The sequence below is a fragment of the Pyxicephalus adspersus genome, chromosome 1 (genome assembly GCF_032062135.1).
Source record: "Pyxicephalus adspersus chromosome 1, UCB_Pads_2.0, whole genome shotgun sequence".
Classification (NCBI taxonomy): Eukaryota; Metazoa; Chordata; class Amphibia; order Anura; family Pyxicephalidae; genus Pyxicephalus; species Pyxicephalus adspersus.
This window is the reverse complement of record NC_092858.1, coordinates 61,203,299-61,225,887: the sequence shown is the minus strand read 5'-3', so window position 1 is coordinate 61,225,887 and position 22,589 is coordinate 61,203,299. Positions and strand designations below refer to the sequence as shown.

Genomic DNA, 22,589 nt, shown 5'->3' with positions numbered 1-22,589 from the left:
ATGTATCTTTTTACATCTGTTTGGAGGCTGTAGAAGCTCTACACAGTGCTGAAACAAACCCGAATTTTTCTCCCATTGACTTTAATGGGATTCGAATTCGACCACCCGAATTTTTTTGCTATATTCGGCCGAATAGCTGTCGAATCAAATAGTGAGCTATTCGACCAACACTATTTACCAACAACAAATGTTAACAAAGCATAATATTACACCAATGTTTTGCATTTTATATATTAAATGTAGCGTTATTTTCATGAAAATTTCATTTGCCTTCTTTTTATTCATTCATTTTCTTTTTTACAGAAATATGAGTTCTTCAAGAAGAAGTTGTTTCAATGATTTTTGCTACATTTGTGGTGAATATTCTCATCAAAAACAGAGAAGAAACATACAGAATTTGTGAAACAAGCACATAATAATTGTTGATAATAAACTGGGGGACCAGGATAAGTATTGGGCTCCCCATATGGTATGCAAAACTTGTGTAGAGTGTCTACGACAGTGGAAAACTGAAAAGTTTGAAATTTGGTGTACCCATGGTATGGTGAGAGCCCAAAAATTATCATAATGATTGTTATTTTTGTGCTGTGAATGTAAAAGTTCTCAATCGTTACAAGAAAAACAAGTGGGAGTACCCTGATTTGGAATCAGCAAGACAACCTGTGCCGCATGGTGCTGATGTTCCCATACCAGTGTTCAGTACACTCCCTGATATTCCTGTATCCAACATGGAGAATATACAGGGTTTGGAGTGTAATCCAGGAGTTACCAGTGGAAGTGAATATGAAGGAAGTGTTTCATCAAACCAGCAGTTCTCCCAAGAAGTGCTCAATGATTTAATACGTGACCTAAGTCTGTCAAAACAAGCATCTGAACTTTTAGCATCCAGGCTAAAAGAAAAGAACTGTCTGAGACCGGAATGTAATATAACGGTTTATAGGACAAGAGAGGTGACACTCCTACCATATTTCAGTGAAGATGGAGACTTTGGACCTGATTTATTAAAGTTCTCCAAGACTGGAGAGGATACACTTTCTGAAGTGAAGCTGGGTGATCCAGCAAACCTGGAAAGGATCAGGTCCAGGATTGAAAACATTTGCTAACAAATGGCAAATCACTTAAGAAATCCATTCCAGGTGTGCTGGATTACCCAGCTTCACTGATGAAAGTTTATTCTCTCCAGCCTTGGAGAACTTTAATAAATCAGGGCCTTTGTGTACTGTTGTAACATCCCTGGACTACTAGCTCATATGGGAGTACCAGAATACCGAGCAGAAGACTGGCGGCTTTTCATAGACAGCTCCACTCGAAGTTTGAAATCTGTTTTACTGCATAATGGCAACTGCTATGCATCAACTCCAATAGGTCACTCAACAAAACTTAAAGACGAATATGAAAATATCCAAATGGTCTTACAAATGCTTTGCTATCATAAACACCAATTGTCCATTTGTGTTGATTTAAAAATGGTGAACTTCCTACTTGGACAGCAAAGTGGATACTTAAAGTACCCATGTTTCATCTGCTTGTGGGATAGTAGAGCAAAGCAGGATCCCTGGAAAAAAGTGACATGGCCTCCAAGGGAAAACATGAAAAAAGGTGCAGCAAACATCATTAACGAGCCAATGGTTGACAAAGAAAAAATCATTCTCCCTCCACTACATATAGTTGGGATTAATGAAGCAATTTGTTAGAGCAATGAACAAGGATGGTGATTGCTTCAAATACATTTGTAGATTCTTGCCTGGATTGAGTACTGAAAAATTAAAAGCAGGAATCTTTGATGGACCCAAGATTAGGAAACTGATAAATGATTCAAATTTCACATGAGTTACATGACTGATACTGAAGCTTCTGCCTGGTACAGCTATGTCATGGTGGTCAGGAACTTCTTGGGTCACCATTCAGCACAAAATTATGAAGAACTGGTACAAAACGTGCTCACAAACTTTAAGAATTTGGGTGCTACTATGAGCATAAAGGTACACTATCTCCATAGCCATTTGTAAAAATTTCCAGAAAACCTTGGCGATTTCAGTGAGGAACAAGGGTAGAGGTTCTATCAAGATATAAAGGTGATGGAAGAAAGGTATCAGGGAAGATGGGATAGACACATGATGGCAGACTACTGAAGCCTTCAACGTGATTGTCCTTATCATCAGCATAAAAGGAAATCATAAAAACTGAATATACATATATCAGTGCTCAACCCAGAAATTTTTTCGAGCCGGGTAGTAAGAAATTGTAGGCAGGTGGCAGACCCTGTATCGTGACCCAGCTCATCAGTAACCATACAAAAACAGCCGGGTGTTTGCTGAAAAGTGCCGGGTGGTGCGCCTGGCTAAAAGGGGCTGGGGAGAACACTGATTTATATATATATATATAATATATATATATATATATATATATATACTTAATATAGAATATATTGGCATTAGGTATATTAAAAATTAAATTTTGTGGGCATATCTAATTAAATTTTGCTTAATTTTCATGTTTCATTAGTTTTCTATGAGGTTATTATTTCATATTTTATTTTTGTTGGCCGTTGTTATGATTGTCCATAATTTGCTTGCATGAATAGGTCATGCACTTTCCACTATGTGTTTTTCCCTACCTAAAACACCCACTACCCACTGACATTTTAGACGCCAATGTAAATATATATGTTAAAAAACAATAAATATCCACCGGCACAAGCTTGCTTTTAAACTGCATGTTACAAATATTTATTAATCATTTGTTTCTAACAAAAAATAATAGTTTTATAATGAACAATCTATCTATAGTTGTATCAACACTGAAGATACAGTTGCATATGTAAATTATCTAGGATGTATCTTAAGGCACTTTTAGATCAAATTATATCTTAATTAGCTGAATGCAAATCAGGAAATTAAATCTGAGACCTTTAAGTAATTTTAGAGAATTTTAATAAGCAATCTGACAAGTGACAGGTTTACTTTTGAGGAATAAAATCTTATGAGAAAGTGTTTTTAGAACATGTTATTTAAAATTTAAACAAGCTACTTCTTTACTGTAAAACTAATATATTGTAAGGGGGAAATGTACAAACTAAGCTAATATTTTAAGAGCTTTATTTATAATGCAGAAAAGCAGAAATCCCCTCAAACTTTCCCTAGTGGTGAAACTTTCAGGTCCATTTGTTTCAATGGCAGTAATTGATTCTTAATGAGGGAATGTTTGATAAATTATTTTGTAAATAGAGCCCCAAATGTTCTTTTTTCTTATTCTGAGCATTACTTATATTTCTAGGTTTGACCTAAATTTTACCAGTGTGTGTGTGAACATAAAACATAAAAATGTATGTATAATAAAGTAAAAAAGGAAAATTCTTACTTTAAAATATTTGTTATCCTAGTCCTTGGCAGCTCAAATCTGAAATAAATGCGGAAAGCTCGTATCATTATCAAAGGGCGCGGGATCCTCAACATTCCCCATGGAGACATCTGATCAACTACTTCTGCTATTTCGAATACCTGGTTATATAAAAAGTAAATTAAATTAAACCACAAAAATATGTTAGATGTTACCATAGCAAAATATATAAAATTCTAATTCCCTTATGACTAAATCACAAAAAGTAATAAAAAATAATATTCATTTACATGGCATCATTAATTTTTTGACATTCTATACTTTTATATGGCAAAACAACTATATGAATAAAAAATATGACAAAATAGTATTGTATGGTTGCCCACCCTTTCCTGATTACAAACTAAAGAAACAACAGATTTACAAATATTTAGAGCAAAAATGAAAGGGGGAGGGGGCTGTTTTTTTAAAGCTCTCCAAGGCTGGAGAGAATACACTTTCATCAGTGAAGCTGAGTTACCCAGCAAACCTGGAATTCATTTCTTAAAAGTAATTTGCCTGTGTTAACAAATGTTTTCAGTCCTTGACAAGATCTATTCCAGGTTGTGTCACCCTGGTTCACTGATGAAAGCTCCAGTCTTGCATAAATAGGCCATACCTTTAATAAATCAGGCCTGTTATGCCTATTTTATCCTGCCTGAATAGCTAAGCTAAAACTCTACAATTTGTAGGGTAATGTTCAGTCAGAATCAGAATAATCACATAAACCAGAGTGAATGGCCAACCACAGAATTTCATTTGTCACACATACTGAACTGTTTTAGTAGGTAGATTGATCAGTCACAGAGCTTGAGGGATGCTTTAAAGTGGTCATAATATAGAGGAGTCAGGTTGCAGAGGACTGTGGAGCAGAGATGAAATTTTAAACTGTGTAATTTGAAGTCAGTTAGAAGACCAACATAGTGAAGCCTCAATTGAGGTAGATGAGCCAGGCAGCTAAATTTAGGAGCATAACTCAATTGATTTCATAGTTAAGCTGAGATATGATATATATTTTTGAGTTTTTTGAAAAATTACTTTAAAAGAAAGCTTGGTGCAACAATTAGTCATGAGATGTGATAAAAGCAAGAACAAATCAAGGGGAAAAAATCAATAGTACCTTTGGTTTGATTTTTTTTAAGCAGGAACCACCTGGTAAATATCATACGTAGAGCTTATGTTATGAATATCAGTAAGTGATAAAAGAATAAGTAGTAAAACACTTATGAATAACTATTTTACCACTCTGGCATTTGACCCATACACTCAAAAGGTGGCCAATAAACTACCCAGAAACAATAGGACAGTCTTTCTCTCTTCCTCCTGAACCTTTTCTCTCTCTTTGACACTATGGATTACCCCCCTTTACATCAAACCCTGCACTATTGATATTGATGACAAGACAGCTTCTTCTTGGTTTCCTTTTAATTTATCCGTGTGCTGCAAAACTCCTTTATTGGTTATCCCTCCCCCACTCCCCTCCATGTTGGCATTTTCCAAACCTCTGACTAAAGACTTGTGCTTTTCTCTCTTTACACCTTCTCTCTTTGCAAACTCCTTCTGTCTACAATAAAATTTGTATATTGGAAACCAACAAACTCAGCTGTCCACCCCTAATTTCTCTCCCTATGCCCTGGGTAAAGTCCTTGGCTGTTTCCATCTGTCTTATCATGGATCACTGACAGTTACGCAAAACCTACATAAAAGTGAACTAATCATCTCAACACACCCCACCTTCAAAACCTGACATATCTCCAACTCTTGAACTATAAAAAACACATTCAATTACCCAAACCTGCAGGCACGTTGTTTTGTTATTACCTCTGAGCTTTGTCTCTAGGACAAGTATTCCTTAACTTTTCAATTAGAGCCCAGCCTCCATGAGCAGCATGGTATACAGGATAATCTTTGGCTGTCACTCAGTTATTGCATTTTTTTCCAACCATCAGCCAATCACCATGAGGTTTTTTAGTCAACAGAAGGCAGAAGACTATCCCAGAGAAGGACAGGACAGGAAAAATGAGACATTTCCTATGAAATACTTATTGTATTTATTTCCTGACTTAACTCCATGGCAGCACAAAAATGGGTGTTTTCACTTTGCCTCTAACTCAAAGGACCCCACTCCAACATTTTTTAGGCTGATTTAGGCTGTGAGCTCCATAACTAAACTACTTGTCAAAACGGTAAGGGATTCTATGTTGCTTTTAAGTTTGATCGTCAGGAAAGGAAAGTTAGTATTCATTAGGGAATTTTTCTTTTCCTGGCTAACACCACGCTACCAATGGGACATAATATTTTATTCACAGCTAATGAGAAGACTTTCACGCCACAAATATCATTGGATACAAATGCTGGCATCATGCAGAACTTCTCTCCTTTCCTATTCTACCAGTTGATTACACATCTTAATGTCCTATGTGTCTTTTTCTTACCAATTCAGTCGGGATAAGGACAGAAATGACCTGCTGAATCACCAGCTGGGTTAATGTCTGAGCTTTGATATCACCTTGAATTTACTTACATTATATACCTGTAATTAATATGCTGTCCATAGTATATTGTCCATTGTTCATAGTCTACTGTCTGTTGATTTACCTCATATCCCTCACTCTTTGACTGGTTCTTGTTATTTGTTTCTCTTGATTTCTCTTGTAATTTCTGTTACCTCTTTACAAAGGGCCTCTAAAACCATGTGACAGGTTGTTACACCCGTGGTTGAGAGTGTTGTCACTGTCCCTTGTGAAGCCATGCTTTTTTCCTTGTAAGCCAGTTGAATAGTCAGCACAAAACATGTAGCAATAATTTTACACGATTCTTGTTTCTTTCTGTTTTTACAGCTACCCCCAAGGAAGCCCCTACCGGGCGAAACACGTTGGGTCCACAAGCTACGTGAATATTCTTTGGTAAACTTCTGTGGTCTACTGGGCTTATCAAAGTAGTTTTGACCTTAGTGGCACAGTCAAGACTGGCTAATCTTTCCCTCTCAAGAACCAGGCCGTTATTAAGAGGTGAGATGGACAAGTGTGGATTACTGCACCCTTTGCCAAAAGATGGGCTTGTGTGAGAGGTAAAGAGACTTAGTCTACAAATAGTTTAAATAGAAAAGGAAACCATGGCATGTTTGGACCATAAGAGATCACTGCACCAATTCTATCTTCTACTGCTTCTGAAAATAGTCTCCCGAGAAACTTGAAAATGGTGGGAACTAAATAGAAGGCAAATCAATGTAAAATCTTGACTGATCTGTCAGTGCATCCACCCTCAGTGTTTGAGAGCATAGGCCTGTAGTGTAAAATATCTACACCGAAACAGAATCCATTTGAATGTGTCCAGATGGATGTGTCCATTAGGGATCATTCATTGTTGTTTAATTATAAGCAAAAATAGAATGTTTGGGAGTTGTGAAATGTTGGGGAAATTTCTCTTTCTTCAGGGCATATTGGGCTCTGCTGCCTACAGAAAACAAATGATCTAGGTTCCAATCTATCTCTTGGTGTGGGACAATGCTATTACACTGTCTAGCTTCATTAAGACTGAACAGTGCACTGTAAGAAGAGAAAAGGCCCAGAGATATCAAGAAGTTGTTTAGAAGTCAAGCATGTTCAAGACTTATATGAGGACAGGAATGTTAAAATAACCTTATGCAACTTCTGGATGACAGCACAATCTTTATATTTTCCAGGTAGCATTTTCTGTGGTCTTGAATAATTGTTGGTGAGATATGAAGAGTTAATGCATGTTTCCCTATGGTCATCACTAAAGAAAGCCTTCTGGAGAGGGAGCCCTCCACTATGCCCACTTCACCATAGGGTCAGTAGACACCTTTGACCTAAAAGACCCATGGAACAGTATGGATAAAGGTAGGATAAAAGGGAAGTTAAAAGGAAAACATCAGACAGTTAATGATGTATGAATGATATATACATCATGATAAGTCTGAAAACACTGTACAGAACCTGTAGACGGAACCCACCCACAGAGGACAAATATAAGTAATCAGTAGATCTACAAAGCCGGAGGCTGGTTGGTCAAGCAAATATAAATTTCCTTTACTCCAGTTCCTAAGAATTCTTGAAACAATGAGCAGAACCTTATTACAGGAAATGAGTCCTACCAGCCAGAAAATACACTCCTGATGTACAATTGCAAGTCAGTAGTTATATGTATTAAAGTTTTTTTTTTCTTTCCTGAGAGCATGTTCAAAGACCTGTAAAGTCAGAGTACATCTGCTTTGACATACTGTAATCAGTTTACCTAATTTTAAAGTAGATTTGTTTAGATTGGCTGAAGATTTTTGAATCCATAGCTTAATCTTGACAATGACTGTTTTAAGCTTCTGAGTAATAAGGGATCCACTGGGAAAACACGAAATCCTGTTTCATATTTTATGGACTGGGAGCCTGCCAATCCCACAATTTGCCAATTTGCCAATTTTACAACTGATTTACACCTGCTAATCACAGCTCCTCATTCCTTGCTGGTAAATTTCAGGGTGTTAGTACTGTAGCTGGCCAGCTAAAACCTGTCCTAGGTTATTAGTGCAGCATATTCTGTATACACCTAAACCTGCCAATAACCGCACTATACAGCTCATATGCTCATATGTTTAAGCTAGTCGCAGAGTTATCACTGTATTTTATGGTTGTGAATGTTTATAACAGTTATATATGCATTTTGTTAACATAGGCAGAAAAGGAAAATATACCTTTCAGAGTCATTATCTAGCTAGAAGAGGTAAGCCAATCACAGTGAGTCTTACACTATGCAGAGGCCTCAACCAATCACAACCAGCCTTACACTGTGTCTATGGGGAAATTCCCTAGCAAACCAGGCTGTATTCAGCATGCTAACAGAGAGAGAGAGAGAAGAGAGGAGAACAGCCAGAGTTCCAGCCAGAGAGTTTCATAGAAGTAGACAAAAGGCCAAAAAAGGTATTTAATGCAGTTATATAGATTCCTGTAGTTTAATAGTGATTGGGAATGTCTGCTGAACCTCTCATGTGTTTGCTTACAGTTCCACCAACAAACAAACCAACAAACAAACAACAAACAGATCCAACCATCATTTTGTGATACCTCATTCAACACATGTTTGTACATAGACTTTCTGCTGCAGAAGCAGCAGTGTTATATGAAGAAAGTTTGAAGTTATTAAAGAAGGTATTTGAAGTATTTGGTGTGCTCTTTAAACCTACTTTTATGAAACGGTACTAGAGGAATTATAGCGTAAAGACAGTCTGATCAGACTAAAGAGAGACAGAGATAATAATTCTTCTAATGCCACAGCGCACAAGGCACCTCATAGTGCTGCGCCTGCCACAAGTACTAAGGACCACAAGCATTGACTTGTATTTTTTAAAAGCTGACCCCCAAAATGTTGAAAAGCAGCTGAGGGAAATTAGTTGGGCAGACATGGTGGGTGAATATTACAGACAAAAATAGGTAACTATTAAGGAATTAACTTGTCACACCTGCAGGAAAACATCTCTGTTGAATGGCAAAAGTTTATATGATTGTTTATTGACACTTTAAGTACCTAATTTTGTAAATGTTACCTGGAGTACTAAGGACACCCAAAGGCAAAATACCATGAAGCCATCAAAAACACACCAGCGATCTTTTACATAGGATGTGTCTCCCTGGAAAACAAAAACAGACACTTCATATAATAATGTAATAAATATTTCAAGTAACATTATAGAGATGTATGTGCCTAAGTAACCACACAAAAAGTGAAATAATATTACTCTAAATAGCAGAGAGCAAATCTTAAAGGATCGAACACTACCCTTTTCACCTAACAAGTTTTTTTGTCTTTGTGGATTTTCACACACTTCCTGTCCCACTGACCACTCAAGAATAGAGAACAAATCTTCTTACCGTAGACATGAATAGGTAGTAAAACCTTAGTTGGTTTGGAGTTGCAAGGGCCTCAGACAGAACCTGTGACTTGAATTTTAAAGCAGACTAAGAGGCATGTTTATGGCTCATCTCCAAGACCATTTAGAAAAAGAGGTTAGTGCCAGCTTTAGAAATTTAGCTAGATTAGAGTTAATTTCAAAATGATTAGGTTTTAAAAAAGTATATTTTATTATTTAAAATGATTCCTTGATTTGCCTTGTACAAAGCAAGCTGTGTGCCTGCTCTAATTATATAAATACTACACCTGTAACATATTTTGAGTCTAGTAAGGAAGTCTAAAATAGTCTTTGGACTGCTAGTGGCACTAAGACTTTTTTCTTGATGGCACCAGGTCTTTTAAAAATGCCTCACTTTGTTAGACTGCAGCTTTTCTATACAACACATATTTCCTATGATCTTGTAAAAGCACTGGATTAATAGTATATGCTTGTACTTTTCAGATGCACACAAAAAAATCTGTTTTGTTTTGTGCCTCTAAGAAAAAAAAAATATGTTTCAGTTACAAAATAGGAAGGATTTCTGTGTGCAAGAATTCACAATGGAAATGTTAGTAAACAAAATGTTTTAGAGCTGGCGCCTTGGGTTTTGCATTGTGTACTGTACACATTTTTTCATGTAAATCAATCTCTACACAGAGCATATAACCATCAGCTCTTTTCTAAAATGTAGTTTGTGCATTACAAGTGACAGCTTGAGGCAGTTACCATATAAGTACAAATAATCACTTTTAAAAACTTTAATAGCCCATTTTATGCTATCAAATGCTGCTATTGTACTATTTAAGTTACATTTTCAATCAACATATGAATTCAGTCTGCAGATACAATTCAAGGGACTATTCCAAATGCTTTATATTTAAAAGAGTTACAAATTAAAGGGTCCATTTACACTATTCCTTGATTTTCTGCACATGCCTTAAGGCAACCCTCTATGATGCTTTAAAATGCAACACCTACTTTAAAATAGTCTGGTATTAGCTCTAATGTATTTACCAAGGACATGGTTCTCTTGGTAAGGCAATGTACAACAATATAGGGCAAGTAGAATGTGATGCTCTAGTGTGATTGTGTTGCCAGCTACAACAGGATTCTGTGCCATTCCAAATAAAAGGCACTGCAACTCACCACACTACCAATATAGTGTGTGATTGCTTTACATATAATTTATACATGCATGCACTGCATGTTCTAAATAATAAGAAAACTAACATCATATGCATCTTTTTATTTATACAGTGACTATAAAATTATCTAATCAAATGTGAAAATACTACAACAGGGGATGCCTTTAAATTTGACCTTCATTTATGCCAAATTCTGGTGAAAGGAAAAAAGATACAGAAACAATGTACAGAAAAATTTTATTTTACAAAAAACAACAAAAAACAAAAAAACACCATTTGAACATATTTGCAATTTGCAAAGTCCCAAAAGCTTTAGTTTGAATGTCTGGTATGGTATCACTTATGTAGCTGTATTACATTGCTGTAATATGTGTATTGCACATGTGACATTGATTTTTAAAACTGGCTGTGTGCACCTACCAAGGTTTAAGTAAATATTGCTTGTTTTATTGCTGTCATATGTCAACGGTCATATATTTATAAATATTCACTAGTTCCTTTGTGACACCCAATAAAATAGAATACATATATCATAGCTTTATTGCAACAACTTTAGAAAGGAAAGGGTGATTCCACACACCAGTTTAAAAAAAACACCACATTTCACTCATCCTGTGGCTAAATAAATGAAGGCCACTGACAATTTACTTAGGAAATAAATATTTCAAAAGACCAGCTGTTAAAGCTATTGTTAAACAAAAACACTAAATGAAGTTTGATATAAATATGAATTAAGTTGATTGCTAAGTATTTCTGTGCTGATAATGGTAAACACGGTTGTCGTTTTCTGTAATTTACATTATAAAAAATGTTTCCATTGCTGTATTATTCACATCAGCCAGCAATTCAATTACCAACACATACTCTATCATTTTTAGCAACCCCCTCTTAACTATGGTAAACAGCATCCTTTGAGGTACAGGAATGTCCCCACACATCTAACAGAAATCTGTAGGCACCAACCACTCCAATTGTCATTCTTTATTGCAAATGAGGTTAAAAACAATAAATGCTCTTGGGGACAAAAACTATGTATCCAAACTTTCTGGCATGAGAAAGATAAATACCTTTTGGCACAATGCATATAAGCAAAGAACACAGCCTTATGACACTCCCTGTTATATGGGCCGCATAAATTAATATGCAGTGACACTCATGCATCCTTTTTGCATACTGGCTTTTCAAAATAAAATAGAAGTTAAAGTTAAATAAAGTTTGCTAAACTGAATTTATTTACCCTAGACTGGGGGCTATTAAAGGGTATGTAACTGCTTTGTTTAAAACCCAGCTTTGGACATTTTGTTTTTTTTTTATATATTTTTAAATACATATTATTTTTTTTTCTCTGCTCCTTCTGCTGTTTGCTTTGGATAAAACTTTTTAAAATGCTGTACTATGCTGTCTCCAGAAAGTGGCATAGAAGTTCCATCTCTCCTACTGCATCTAAAAGGTGTCTATAACAGACACCACCTGTCACGGTGTTGGGTCTCTGCCCATTCTGTGCTTTGCCATTTACAAATCATTGTCTTTTATAACACTGAGCCAGTCATTTATAGATGCGAAAAAAAAGTGAAACAATTTACAATAAAACCAGACCCTATAATAGGCTTGGGACCTTCCCTGATATGAAATAGGGCAGTGAACATGTTTGCCCCCCCTCATCTATAAAAGGTCATCTGAAATTTTGTTTGTAACACCGCTTATTTTGGCAAAACCAGACCCCCATCTATACCAAACAGTGTTAAGGAGCATTGGTATGGGAGAGGGTCTCATCCTTAATAATGTGGCACCATTGTTGTTGGGTTTACAGAGACTCTATGACCCTGATTTATGAAAGCTCTCCAAGGCTGGAGAGAATACACTTTCAGAAGTGAACTGGGTGATCCAGCAGACCTGGAATGGATCTGGTCCAGGATTCAAAACATTTGCTAGCAAATAGAAAAGGATTTTTAAAAATCCATTCCATGTTTTCTGGATCACCCAGTTCACTCCTGAAAGTGTATTCTCTCCAGCCTTGGAGAGCTTTCATAAATCAGGGCCTATGACTATAAGAGAAATGCTATGTGACGTTCAGCTGGTGGGCCAGTGGGGGCTGTCAGACTGTAACACCCAATAGAGTCTGACTAAGGGAGGATGGAGTCTACCAGCTAAATGGCACCAAACAGTTAGTTTACACCACTTATAGGGAAAAACAGTACTGCCATGTGGCATTGTATAGGACTCTGACCCTCTTCTCTCTGACCCTCTAGCATTGTCCAACACTCAAGTATTGCCCTCATCCTATGTGATCAGTCTCTGCCTAGTGCTGATTGTGGATTGCTCTGGCAAGAGCTGCCTCCATATCTCCAAACATGTCAAAAAGGACATTGTAAAAACTATGACTGAGAAGCTTTTGCCACCCCTCCTAAAAGTATGTTAATACTTTGAGCAAAAAAGCTGTAATTTGATATATGCAGTTTGGATGAGGACTACGATGTCTACGGGGCAATGGCATTACTTGCCATTTTTCTATGGTATGCCAATATAAGGACTGCAGGTATCAAGAATATGATTCAGATTTATCTCTCTGTATATTATATGCTTTAGTGAAAGTTTCTAAAAATGGAAATGTATTTGTACTTACAAAAAAATGCTCTATGGGACTTTCCTAATCAGACGAAAATGTTGAGGGTAAATTACAATATTTTGGATTAGTGAGATCTGGAATTCCCTTTATTGCCTCTAGTAAAGTCAAATAAGCATTTACTGTTCTCAATATCTGCCAAAGTTAATTTGAAATATGATTTTTTATTTTTTGCTTTTAGAACAGTAACATGTACATTTATGGTTTGTCACCAGTTTATAATATTAGCAGTATTTTGTTTTTTAGTATCTTCTGAGCCAACAAATTGTACACTTTTGTTGTTCAAAACTTCCTTTTTAATACAAAATGTAAGTCTGTATGTGAGTCTATTTTTTTCTGACTTTAGCTGCTTATGTTCCTTGATTCACAAAATATATACACCAGTAGTTATGTCTGAACCTGCAGCCATCCAGTATTTAATGTGTTCTGTGCTCAATACAAAAGTATGAGTAATTAATCTGCACAAGAGATATGAAAGGGTTTCCCCGTTTCTTTATCACAGCGGGAGAACTTTCTCTATTCATATCTCATTCCCTGGGGTCACTTCATTTCCGTCTCAGCCATCTGCTTGCAGATTCATTTTTGGTGGAATCCCTTTATACAGAGATTTTTATCTTGAGCTTACATTTCATATGATATTCTACTCTTGCAAGTTTCATTTTCAATTAAAAGATTTGTGCTGTAAAATTAATTGCAATATATCAAATAATATACAGTATGTAGACTTTATTTTTTCCTAAAATTAAATGTCCTTCAAACTTTTCCTACTTTTCAACTTTTTTTTCTTACATCTGAACGATTTCTTACATCTAAACTATTTTAAAATGGAAAGTATATGTTTCTCTAACATTTCGGTGTTTAAGTCATTTTTTTTTTCTATTTTAAATGCTTGCTCCTACATTTTTTATTTTACTGCTATATAAATAAAAATAAAATAATGATTTACCATTGCACTGAGTTATACAATATACTTAGCCTTATGTAATCTCCCTGTTTAGCAACTGTGAATACATTAGGGAGTACATGTTTTTTAATAAACAGAAGATTCATAGACATGCCCTGTAAAAAGAAGCATTAAAGCACAAACTATGTGCAAAACAGTAAGTAATCCCCACCAAGGTATATATATTACCACACATTAAAAACTTTATTTACATCAAGCTTATATTATTTACATCAACCTGATCTTTTTACATGTACATCTAAAACTAATTTTAGACTATTCATTGCATTTAAAAATTAATTTAGTAAAAAAAAAAAAAAAACCCTTTATCTTTAAAGTGATCTCAAGTTTAAACCAATGGCATCTAAATTATGAGATTAGCATTTCTTCTTACAGTGTCCCATGCAGAAGACAAATAAACTTCGCTCCGCATTTGATGGCTAATAACCAGTAGGATTGGTGTTTGGGTTCAGGTTGAGGGTTCAAGCAAATTAATTCAAAACAAAGGTCAATCGAGCTGTCATGTCCCACGCTGACTGATACCTAATGCAATTGCTGTCTGATGTCCCACTAAAAAATATTACCTTGCAATAGCTGTAAGATATCCCACACAGCTTTTCTTTCTAGAGATGTGCAGATTTTTACTGTTCCTTGCAGGCTCCAGTGTTTTCCCTGCACCTGCTACAATCTATCTGACAGGCTCAGGTGCCTGTCAGATTCCTAGGGGCAGAGTCATTTGTCCTAATGTGCCCTCCTGTCTCACCGGCTGAAGGAGTATAAACAAGGATGACAAAAAAAAACACAAACAGTGGACAAGTTCAGCTTAATATATGATGAAGTACTAGGACCCCATTGAGGGACAGAAACAGCAATGTTACACTATAACAGGAATTGTCTAGCTTTAATGAAAGGATCAACTGGCATGATTTTAATTAAATATGCAGATATTTAAAGATTTATCATTACCTTGTTAAATAATTTCCTAAATGAAGCAGTAACATGAAGGACTCTGCATTTTGCTGATTTGGTCCAATGTGTTGAGTATCTTAATTTTTTTGTAATAGCTAATAAAGAAGGAAAACACATGTTTGTAGTGTGAGGCCAAGGTTTTTTGCCTCAGAGGGTTCAGCCAAATTAAAGCCCAACTAAATCCAAAATTAAACAAAGCAAATGGTTATAGGAATCAGACTGTACATATAAGCACAAATGTGTGCAGAATATCTGTTTCATGTGCTTGAACAGTGCATTAAAGCTATTTGCCCTTATCTGTAAAATCGGCACGTGGGAGGGTCAGATGTGACCTTGCGTCTTCCAATGCATGGAAAAAATATCTAATAGACCAGTGGTTGCCAACCTTTGCTTGCAGAACCACTAAATTTACAGGCTCTGGACCGCACCTGCGCAGGTACCTGGGTGTCACTCAAAGGGAGAGAAACTTCCTCTTTAGTGACGTCTGAGCCTGTGACGAGGAGTGGGCAGGGTTTGTCCAGGGACACAACCCACCCACTTCCCGGAGCCTACAATCTGTACAGGGGACATGCCTACGGCTCTGGTCAGTGCGTCCCCCCAGTGGGGTCCTTCTCCGCACCGGCCAGAGCTGCAGACTGGCAAAATTTTCTTGCAGACCACCGGTTGGTGACCTCTGCACTAGACTACATTTTACAGCATACAGATTACAGTGAAAACCATGGGTCTGATTTAATAAAATCTCCCCAAAACTGGAGATGATAGACTATCATGGAAGAACCTGGGTCATACAGCAAACCTGGAATGGATTTTCTAAAATCATTTGCTATTATTTGGCATTTTTAATCCTCCACTAGATCCATTCCAAGGTTGTTGTATGACCCTGGCTCACCCACGGTAGTCTATTTTCTCCAGCCCTAGGGAGCATTGATAAATCAGGCCCCATGCATCTAAAAAAGGAGGAGTAGGACATGTAGTCATAAGAAATAGGTGGTGAAGAATTAAAGAACCTTAATTTGTTACTATAAAACTAAAAGGAATGAGAGGTCCTGGCTCTGTGGATAGGTGTATAGCTACCGACAAGCATACTTACACAAGTGGTTTTTGAATTTTCATGTTAAGTTCCAAAGGTAATCTTTAATATTTTATACTAATAGTATAATTGTGGTAGGAATTTGCCTTGTTCAATTTTTTGTTTAGTCAAATTTAGGATTAACAAATTCTACCTGCAGGTATATAATTTACATTTTATTTAGAGATTTGTTTCAAAATAGTTTGTATTTTATTTTACACTTAACATGTAATATGTTTCTGAATAAATATGCAATATATAAAAACAAGTATATGTGTTTACAGGTTTGTGTGAAAGAAATGTGAACTGTTGGGAGTCCAGGGAATAAAGGCTCTCTTGGGTCTGATACCTTTAAAAGTAAAACTCCAGTCAAAAATCATGAATCCATAAAAATGAACATAAGAAAAAAACAACCAAAATTGTGAATTTAGGGATCCCCATGCCTCATTATAGTGTCTGGGGCATATCAAAATGTTCAGTTTTTCATAAATTAAAATAATACTTTCAACCCATGTTGAGTAAACTTAGTATGATAATAAAGTATATTCTTTTGTGTGCCAAGCAATAAAGCTTAGGGTGTAATGAACACTAAACTGACGGAAAAAATACAGTGAAAAAAAGACATCAATTGTAAGTCAAACAGATATAAAGTGCACTTAACCTAAGTGACATAACCTTCACAGTGATTAACCAGAGAATGCATGCTTAATACATCAGAAAAAAATCTTCATGTGGCCATACCTGTAAGAATAGGTGACACTGACAAGTATATGTGTCCCTGAGAATAGGGGTCAGTTTTAAATATAAAATGTATATTTTAAAAAATGGTTTCAATGTACCTACTAGGTGCCTTGAAAGGCTTACCTTTACCAGTGTGATGAATCCAAAAAGCAAACTTGTTTGAGAACTAAGCTATAAACTGCAATGTAGTGTTATTATATCATTGTAATGTCTTTGGGCCTTTAAAAATTTGGTATTGATCCCTTGCCATTTTTGCTCTTAGCATATTGTTGCTGCTGTATGTTGTTTGTTCCATGTTAGCATGCTACTTCATATTAATGTATACAAAACATAAGAACAAAATACAGTATTATGATGTATTTTTTAATAAACAATATAAATAAATCACAAATGGAATTTGAAGCAATTATTAACTGTTTTGCCTGTGGAACATAATAACAAAAATCCACTTGTAAAAACATCCACTTATGTAAAAACATTTACCTGCTTTAAAGCCTATCTTCAGACATAAATTAGTCCAGCTGTCAATACAAATCCTCCCACCCTCATCTTAGCCACTCAGCATTTTTTCTAACCTTGAAACGGCATAAACATATAGCAAAATCCACTATTCAAGTTCCATGAATACATCATTTCCAGGTGTGATGGACCACTAATCTTATATTGGTTGATCCCTTATATGGGTTGATGTCACTGTAGCAGTCTCTTCTTCTGAAGAAGTTCTGCTAATAAGAAGTGTCAACGTCATGCAGTTAGTGATGTGGACACTCAAAGAGAGACATTTGAGTGGAGATCATCTTACATAATACAACTTCCACATAGTTCTAGTTAAGGAGAAGTTTGCAAAAAAAAATGAGCAAACAAGTTAAACCACTACATGTACTCGTGATATGATACAAGCCTTTCATACTAATTTTTTCAAGGGATTAGTGTTAAAACTAAAGCTATTTATTTCCTAAAACTCTATAATACAAATTATGAATACATCATTATAATAAAATTGGCTATTATTTGACTATTTCATTTAAGTTATGTGCCATTTTGTCTCTTTAAAATTGTTGCAATTACTCTAATCTGCCAGAAATCAAATGTGCTTCTCACTTTCTGTTTGAACTGACAACACAGTGGCTCTGCTGCACTGAATTTCAATTCCCTATTTTCCCCTTAAGCAGTTCTTTCTTTGGACCACAGAACATTTCTTCATTATATTCATGAGGAAAGGAAGAGGTAGTCTATAGTCCATGATAAGTGAACACCTGTAATGACACTGGCCATTTGTGCCTACTAGCTAAACTAAGTGCTAGAGGATTTTCCCATTGTTTATTTTTCTCCCTATGTTGCATAGTAAGCCCAACCCTTGCAAATTTTATACATAAATCTGAATGCTCGTGGATAATATCCTATGTAGTCCTACATGTCTCAAATAATTTTCAACAACAGGGTCAGGATCAGACCATATACTGTTTCTTATGTAAAGCATAAACTACATAGTGGTTGATTTGCACAGAAAATTGTGGGTATTAGGAAATGCAAATGTTGCTTGTTGATGGGACTCTTAAAAAAATGTAATGGTGAAAGGCTATCCTCCCACTTTCATGGTTAAACACCAATTGATGTAAATTTGCTGTACGATCTTTTATTAGTCAGTGTAAGTGCAATTTTATGCACATAAAAATATAATAGTGTCTATTTCAAATAGTTCTCTCAGATTTTACAGCAGACCAAATATTTCATGTAGTTTTACTGTTTACAAAACAATGGGCATATACAAAACACAAAAATTACATGAATATCCAGTGCATACAAGGTTATTTAACAGCACAACACAAAGAGCAGTGTTGATGCACAATGTCATAGTAATATTTTAACCTATAACAAAATAGAATTTGGCATTCAATTTAGAGCAGTCAGAAAGATTACAGATAACTGCTGACTAGTTGCTGTCAGTGGCAAATAAACCTTATAATGCTCAGTAATTTATTCTACATTTTTATAATCTGATAGCGATTCAGTCCAATTAGTAGACTGCAGTATTCAGGCAGATTCAAATAGTTCATTCTCTATGATGTCATAGTTAATTAGTTCATTCATTCAACTGGAAATGTTGTGGTTACATTGGCTATTTAGTCAGACTGAGGCTAGACACACTGTAAATACATAGGAAATATATGTCCTGCATTATAATCTTTTGGTTTTAGGTTTATTTTTACTGAAGAACAAAGCCTGTTTGAAATATTAAAAAAAAAAACATATTCATAAATGAGATCATAACTATTCAACCTACACCTGATTTTCCATATTTGACCAAAATTGGTATGACACTTTTCTTGGTTACCTCCAGAAATAACAAATAACTAAAAGCTGAGACTGTACCTTTTTCATAATAATACACTGTGACTGCTCAAGCCGTGAAACAGAAGGAAATGTCCCCAGTTAGTTATTTTGAAAACGGCCATGGTAAGACTAACATCATTTTAGGACAGATGAAGATAATAATAAGCAATACTTTAGTGGGACTTATTTATTAAATCTCCCCAAGACGGGAGAAGATAGACTATTACGAAGAACCTGATCCAGCAAACCTACAGTGTATTTAGTTCAGCTGAAGTAGGTAATCTTTTTTTCTCAGCAAAACTGGAGGTCCAAATCCTAACACAAATGTGAGAATAAAAAAAATCCAAACAAATAAAAATGGATATATAAGTTGATTACAAAATGTGAACACCAACTATTGTTAAGGAGTTCCAGTTTAAACTATTCTAACCATTTATATATAATGTTTGTGTTCTTTGTAACTGTACAAAAAGCTGTTTGGGAAAGTTACTCAAAAATCCCATCACGCTGTCAAATGATAGAATGTTTATCTCACCTTGACAATACCTCTTATGTGCATTTTTGCAATCATCTCTGCAGTGTAAAGAAACATCAATAGAGTATCAAGGGCAATTGTCACATACTGAAGAGGAGGATAATGCTCAAAGGTCTTCGGGGTGTTCATACAAACGGAAATGACACTGATAATTGCACAGATGCGTAGTAATGAGTGCACCCACTGAAAGAAAAGAACATTTTATTATACATTTTCTTACTGCAAGCACGGCTGTATGACAAGCATAATTAACACTCCATAAACGTATGTGCACAGATTTACTTAAAACTTGGAGTCTTTTCAGTATGTGCTCGGCTGTTACAAAATTGCCAGTGGAATTACAAAAATAAATAGTTTATAAAAAGTCATTTATTCAAAATAACCGGCAGATGTGAGTTTCATACATGTAGCAGATGTGAATTTCACACTTATTTAACCAATATTATCTTTGCAATTTTACAATTTAAAAGGCGAATTCTACCTGTGATTCTACAGTGTTATAAAATGGTCACTTCTTATACAGCATTTACTGACTTTATTTTTCAACAGGTTACAACATTATCACAGACTGTAATAATGGAACAAAGTCTTACACATAACTGTAATAGATTGGCAATGGTTTTCTTGGTACTGTCAAGAGAATCATAGAGGCAGTATGGTGCAAATTTAAAATACACTGCCAATAAGTAATACATTATTGGCCTAATACTGTTTCTTAATACATTTTACTTTCAACAAGTGTAGTAACTCCTAGTATTTTTGTAGCGATGGCCTAATATTCTCCCATGTAAAAAGTAAAGGATTGCTATTCTAAAAGTTACCCAGCCTTTGACAATCACAGAACATTTAGCTTTTTTGTGCATTTTGCAATAGTAAACCTGTTATGAGATCAATACAGGGGTTCCATTGCAGTTCTGTTATTATGAAAATAATAGTTAACTGGATTTTTTAATGACTTATTGATATGTAGATGTGGAAAGTCATACAAAAGCCAAGACCATCCCTATTCTAGTTCAGTGGTCGCCAACCTTTTCGGTCCCCCGGACCACTAAAATTCCTGGCTCCGGACCACGCATGTGCAGGGAGCCGGGTGTCACTCAAAGGGGGAGAAACCTCCCCCTTAGTGATATCATAATGCCATAACCCCGCCCACTCTCCCATCACAGATTTGAGCCAGATGTGATTAATAGAGGGAGTCAAATTGTCTAATTGAGTGGTTAACAAGAGTAGCCTTGAAGGTCGCTTATTCTTTATTATGCTCAATACTAAGACAACAATACTGTTACTTTTTTAGTCAAGTAAATATAATGTAATCTCAGTTGGCATGTTATCTTTAACTACTTTACTGACAAAAAAATTTCTACCTTTGAATATCGTCGATCAGACAGATCATTATTGCAGAAAGGGATAGGGGATGTCCCTTCTGCAAGAATCCTTTATACCTGTTGGATCACTCTGGGTGTGATGTAACCTGGGCAGCTAAAGCTTTGTAGCCAGGCTATGCTGAGAATAAATGAACCACCAGCCTGGGAGTTCAGTCATCCCAGCCCAGCCAATCAAGATGGCTGAAAATTGTCTTCAGAAAGAGAAGAAAGTGAAAGAAAATTCTGATGCGTTTAGAGGGACTGATGGAGTCAGTGTAGAATAGAACTTTAAAGTATACAAAATACAACTGATCCTAATAATTTCCATTTCTAGAACATATGTGTTTTCCTGGAAATGATCCAAGGGCACAGTAGTAAAACAATATCATTTTTTTTCCTTCCCATACCTTAGTGCAAGTGTTAATGTGGTCAATGACATAATTTGCCAATGGACATTCTACTCCTCTTTTCTTTGTTTTCACTGGAGTATGTGTTTGTGCAATTTAAGATAATGCAAGTACGCTGAAGTGGAAGTTTACTTTACCCCAAAGCACTACTACTATGTGATGCCATGCACCTGCAGTTTATAATACACATGCTTTGTACTTTATAAAAGTGCATTTATTTATTCTTTTTAGTTTAGGCGCAATACCTATGCCTTGGTGTTAATAGGGCCTTACTATTCAGTGCATCTTGGGGGCTCCCCCCTTTATTGAAAACGAAGACAGATAGATAATCTTTAGTAAATTTTGCCATAGCAATACTACCCAGCTGCTACAAATGCAAAAACTAGAAACAGGGAAATTATCACATGCAATTACTGAAAATACTCGGATGATGTGATAACTTCTATTTATGTATGACAAGAAGGAAGCATACCAAAATATATCTACTTTTCACATAATGAAAAAATAAATACAAAACCTAAAGAAGAAAGCACTTACTGGCTTATTGATCCACAGAATATCTGCATTGTCAGACAGTGATTCATCTGGACCAAAATCAGTTACTGGCTGGGCCTCTACTCTTGAGCTCTGCTTTCGCTTCAGCATACTGTTGTCGCTTTTGGTTTTCTTAAATAAAAAAACATGAACAAAAAGCATAGTCATAAAAACAATTTCTTGTTCTACTCAAAACCACCATGGAAACACGGATAAGAGCATGCAAGCAAGTACTTTATAAAAATATACTTTTGGATTCTGACTTATTGTGTTTAAATCCTACCCTAAATAGCTATTGTAGATTATCACATTAGTCTCTTCAATCACACAACACATATAGCAAAATGTATTATTTTGGGTTTTTTTTAATATTGAATTAGTGATTATAACATAAAACATGTTTTAAGCTTTACACAAGGCACATGTTTGAACTCTGGCAAATTGATGTGTTCAATTTTTACCAGAAAGAAAAACTACAGGTCCTGCAAGAGCAATGAGCACACAAATAGTAGGTATGATAATATTTGCTAAATAATATACTATCTTTAATAAGTGAGTATACTCTAGATCAGTTTTTATCCTTTTTTACGCCTGGGGAACACTTAAATTCATTTTCAGGTGTAGGGGAACCTTTGCCATAATCAA

At 35.6% G+C, this 22,589-nt stretch overlaps 1 protein-coding gene across 1 annotated transcript in view; it reads right to left on the bottom strand.

Annotated features, from left to right (window-relative positions):
• The window catches only part of NALCN (sodium leak channel, non-selective), a 217,002-nt gene that overhangs the window by 167,729 nt on the left and 26,684 nt on the right, over positions 1-22,589 (bottom strand). The window contains exons 3-6 of the mRNA XM_072400953.1: positions 21,948-22,076; positions 19,640-19,822; positions 8,936-9,019; positions 3,361-3,500 (exon numbers count right to left, since the gene is read on the bottom strand). Of these exons, the coding sequence (XP_072257054.1) occupies positions 3,361-3,500; positions 8,936-9,019; positions 19,640-19,822; positions 21,948-22,076 (536 nt within the window). The remainder of the gene's footprint in view (positions 1-3,360; positions 3,501-8,935; positions 9,020-19,639; positions 19,823-21,947; positions 22,077-22,589) is intronic.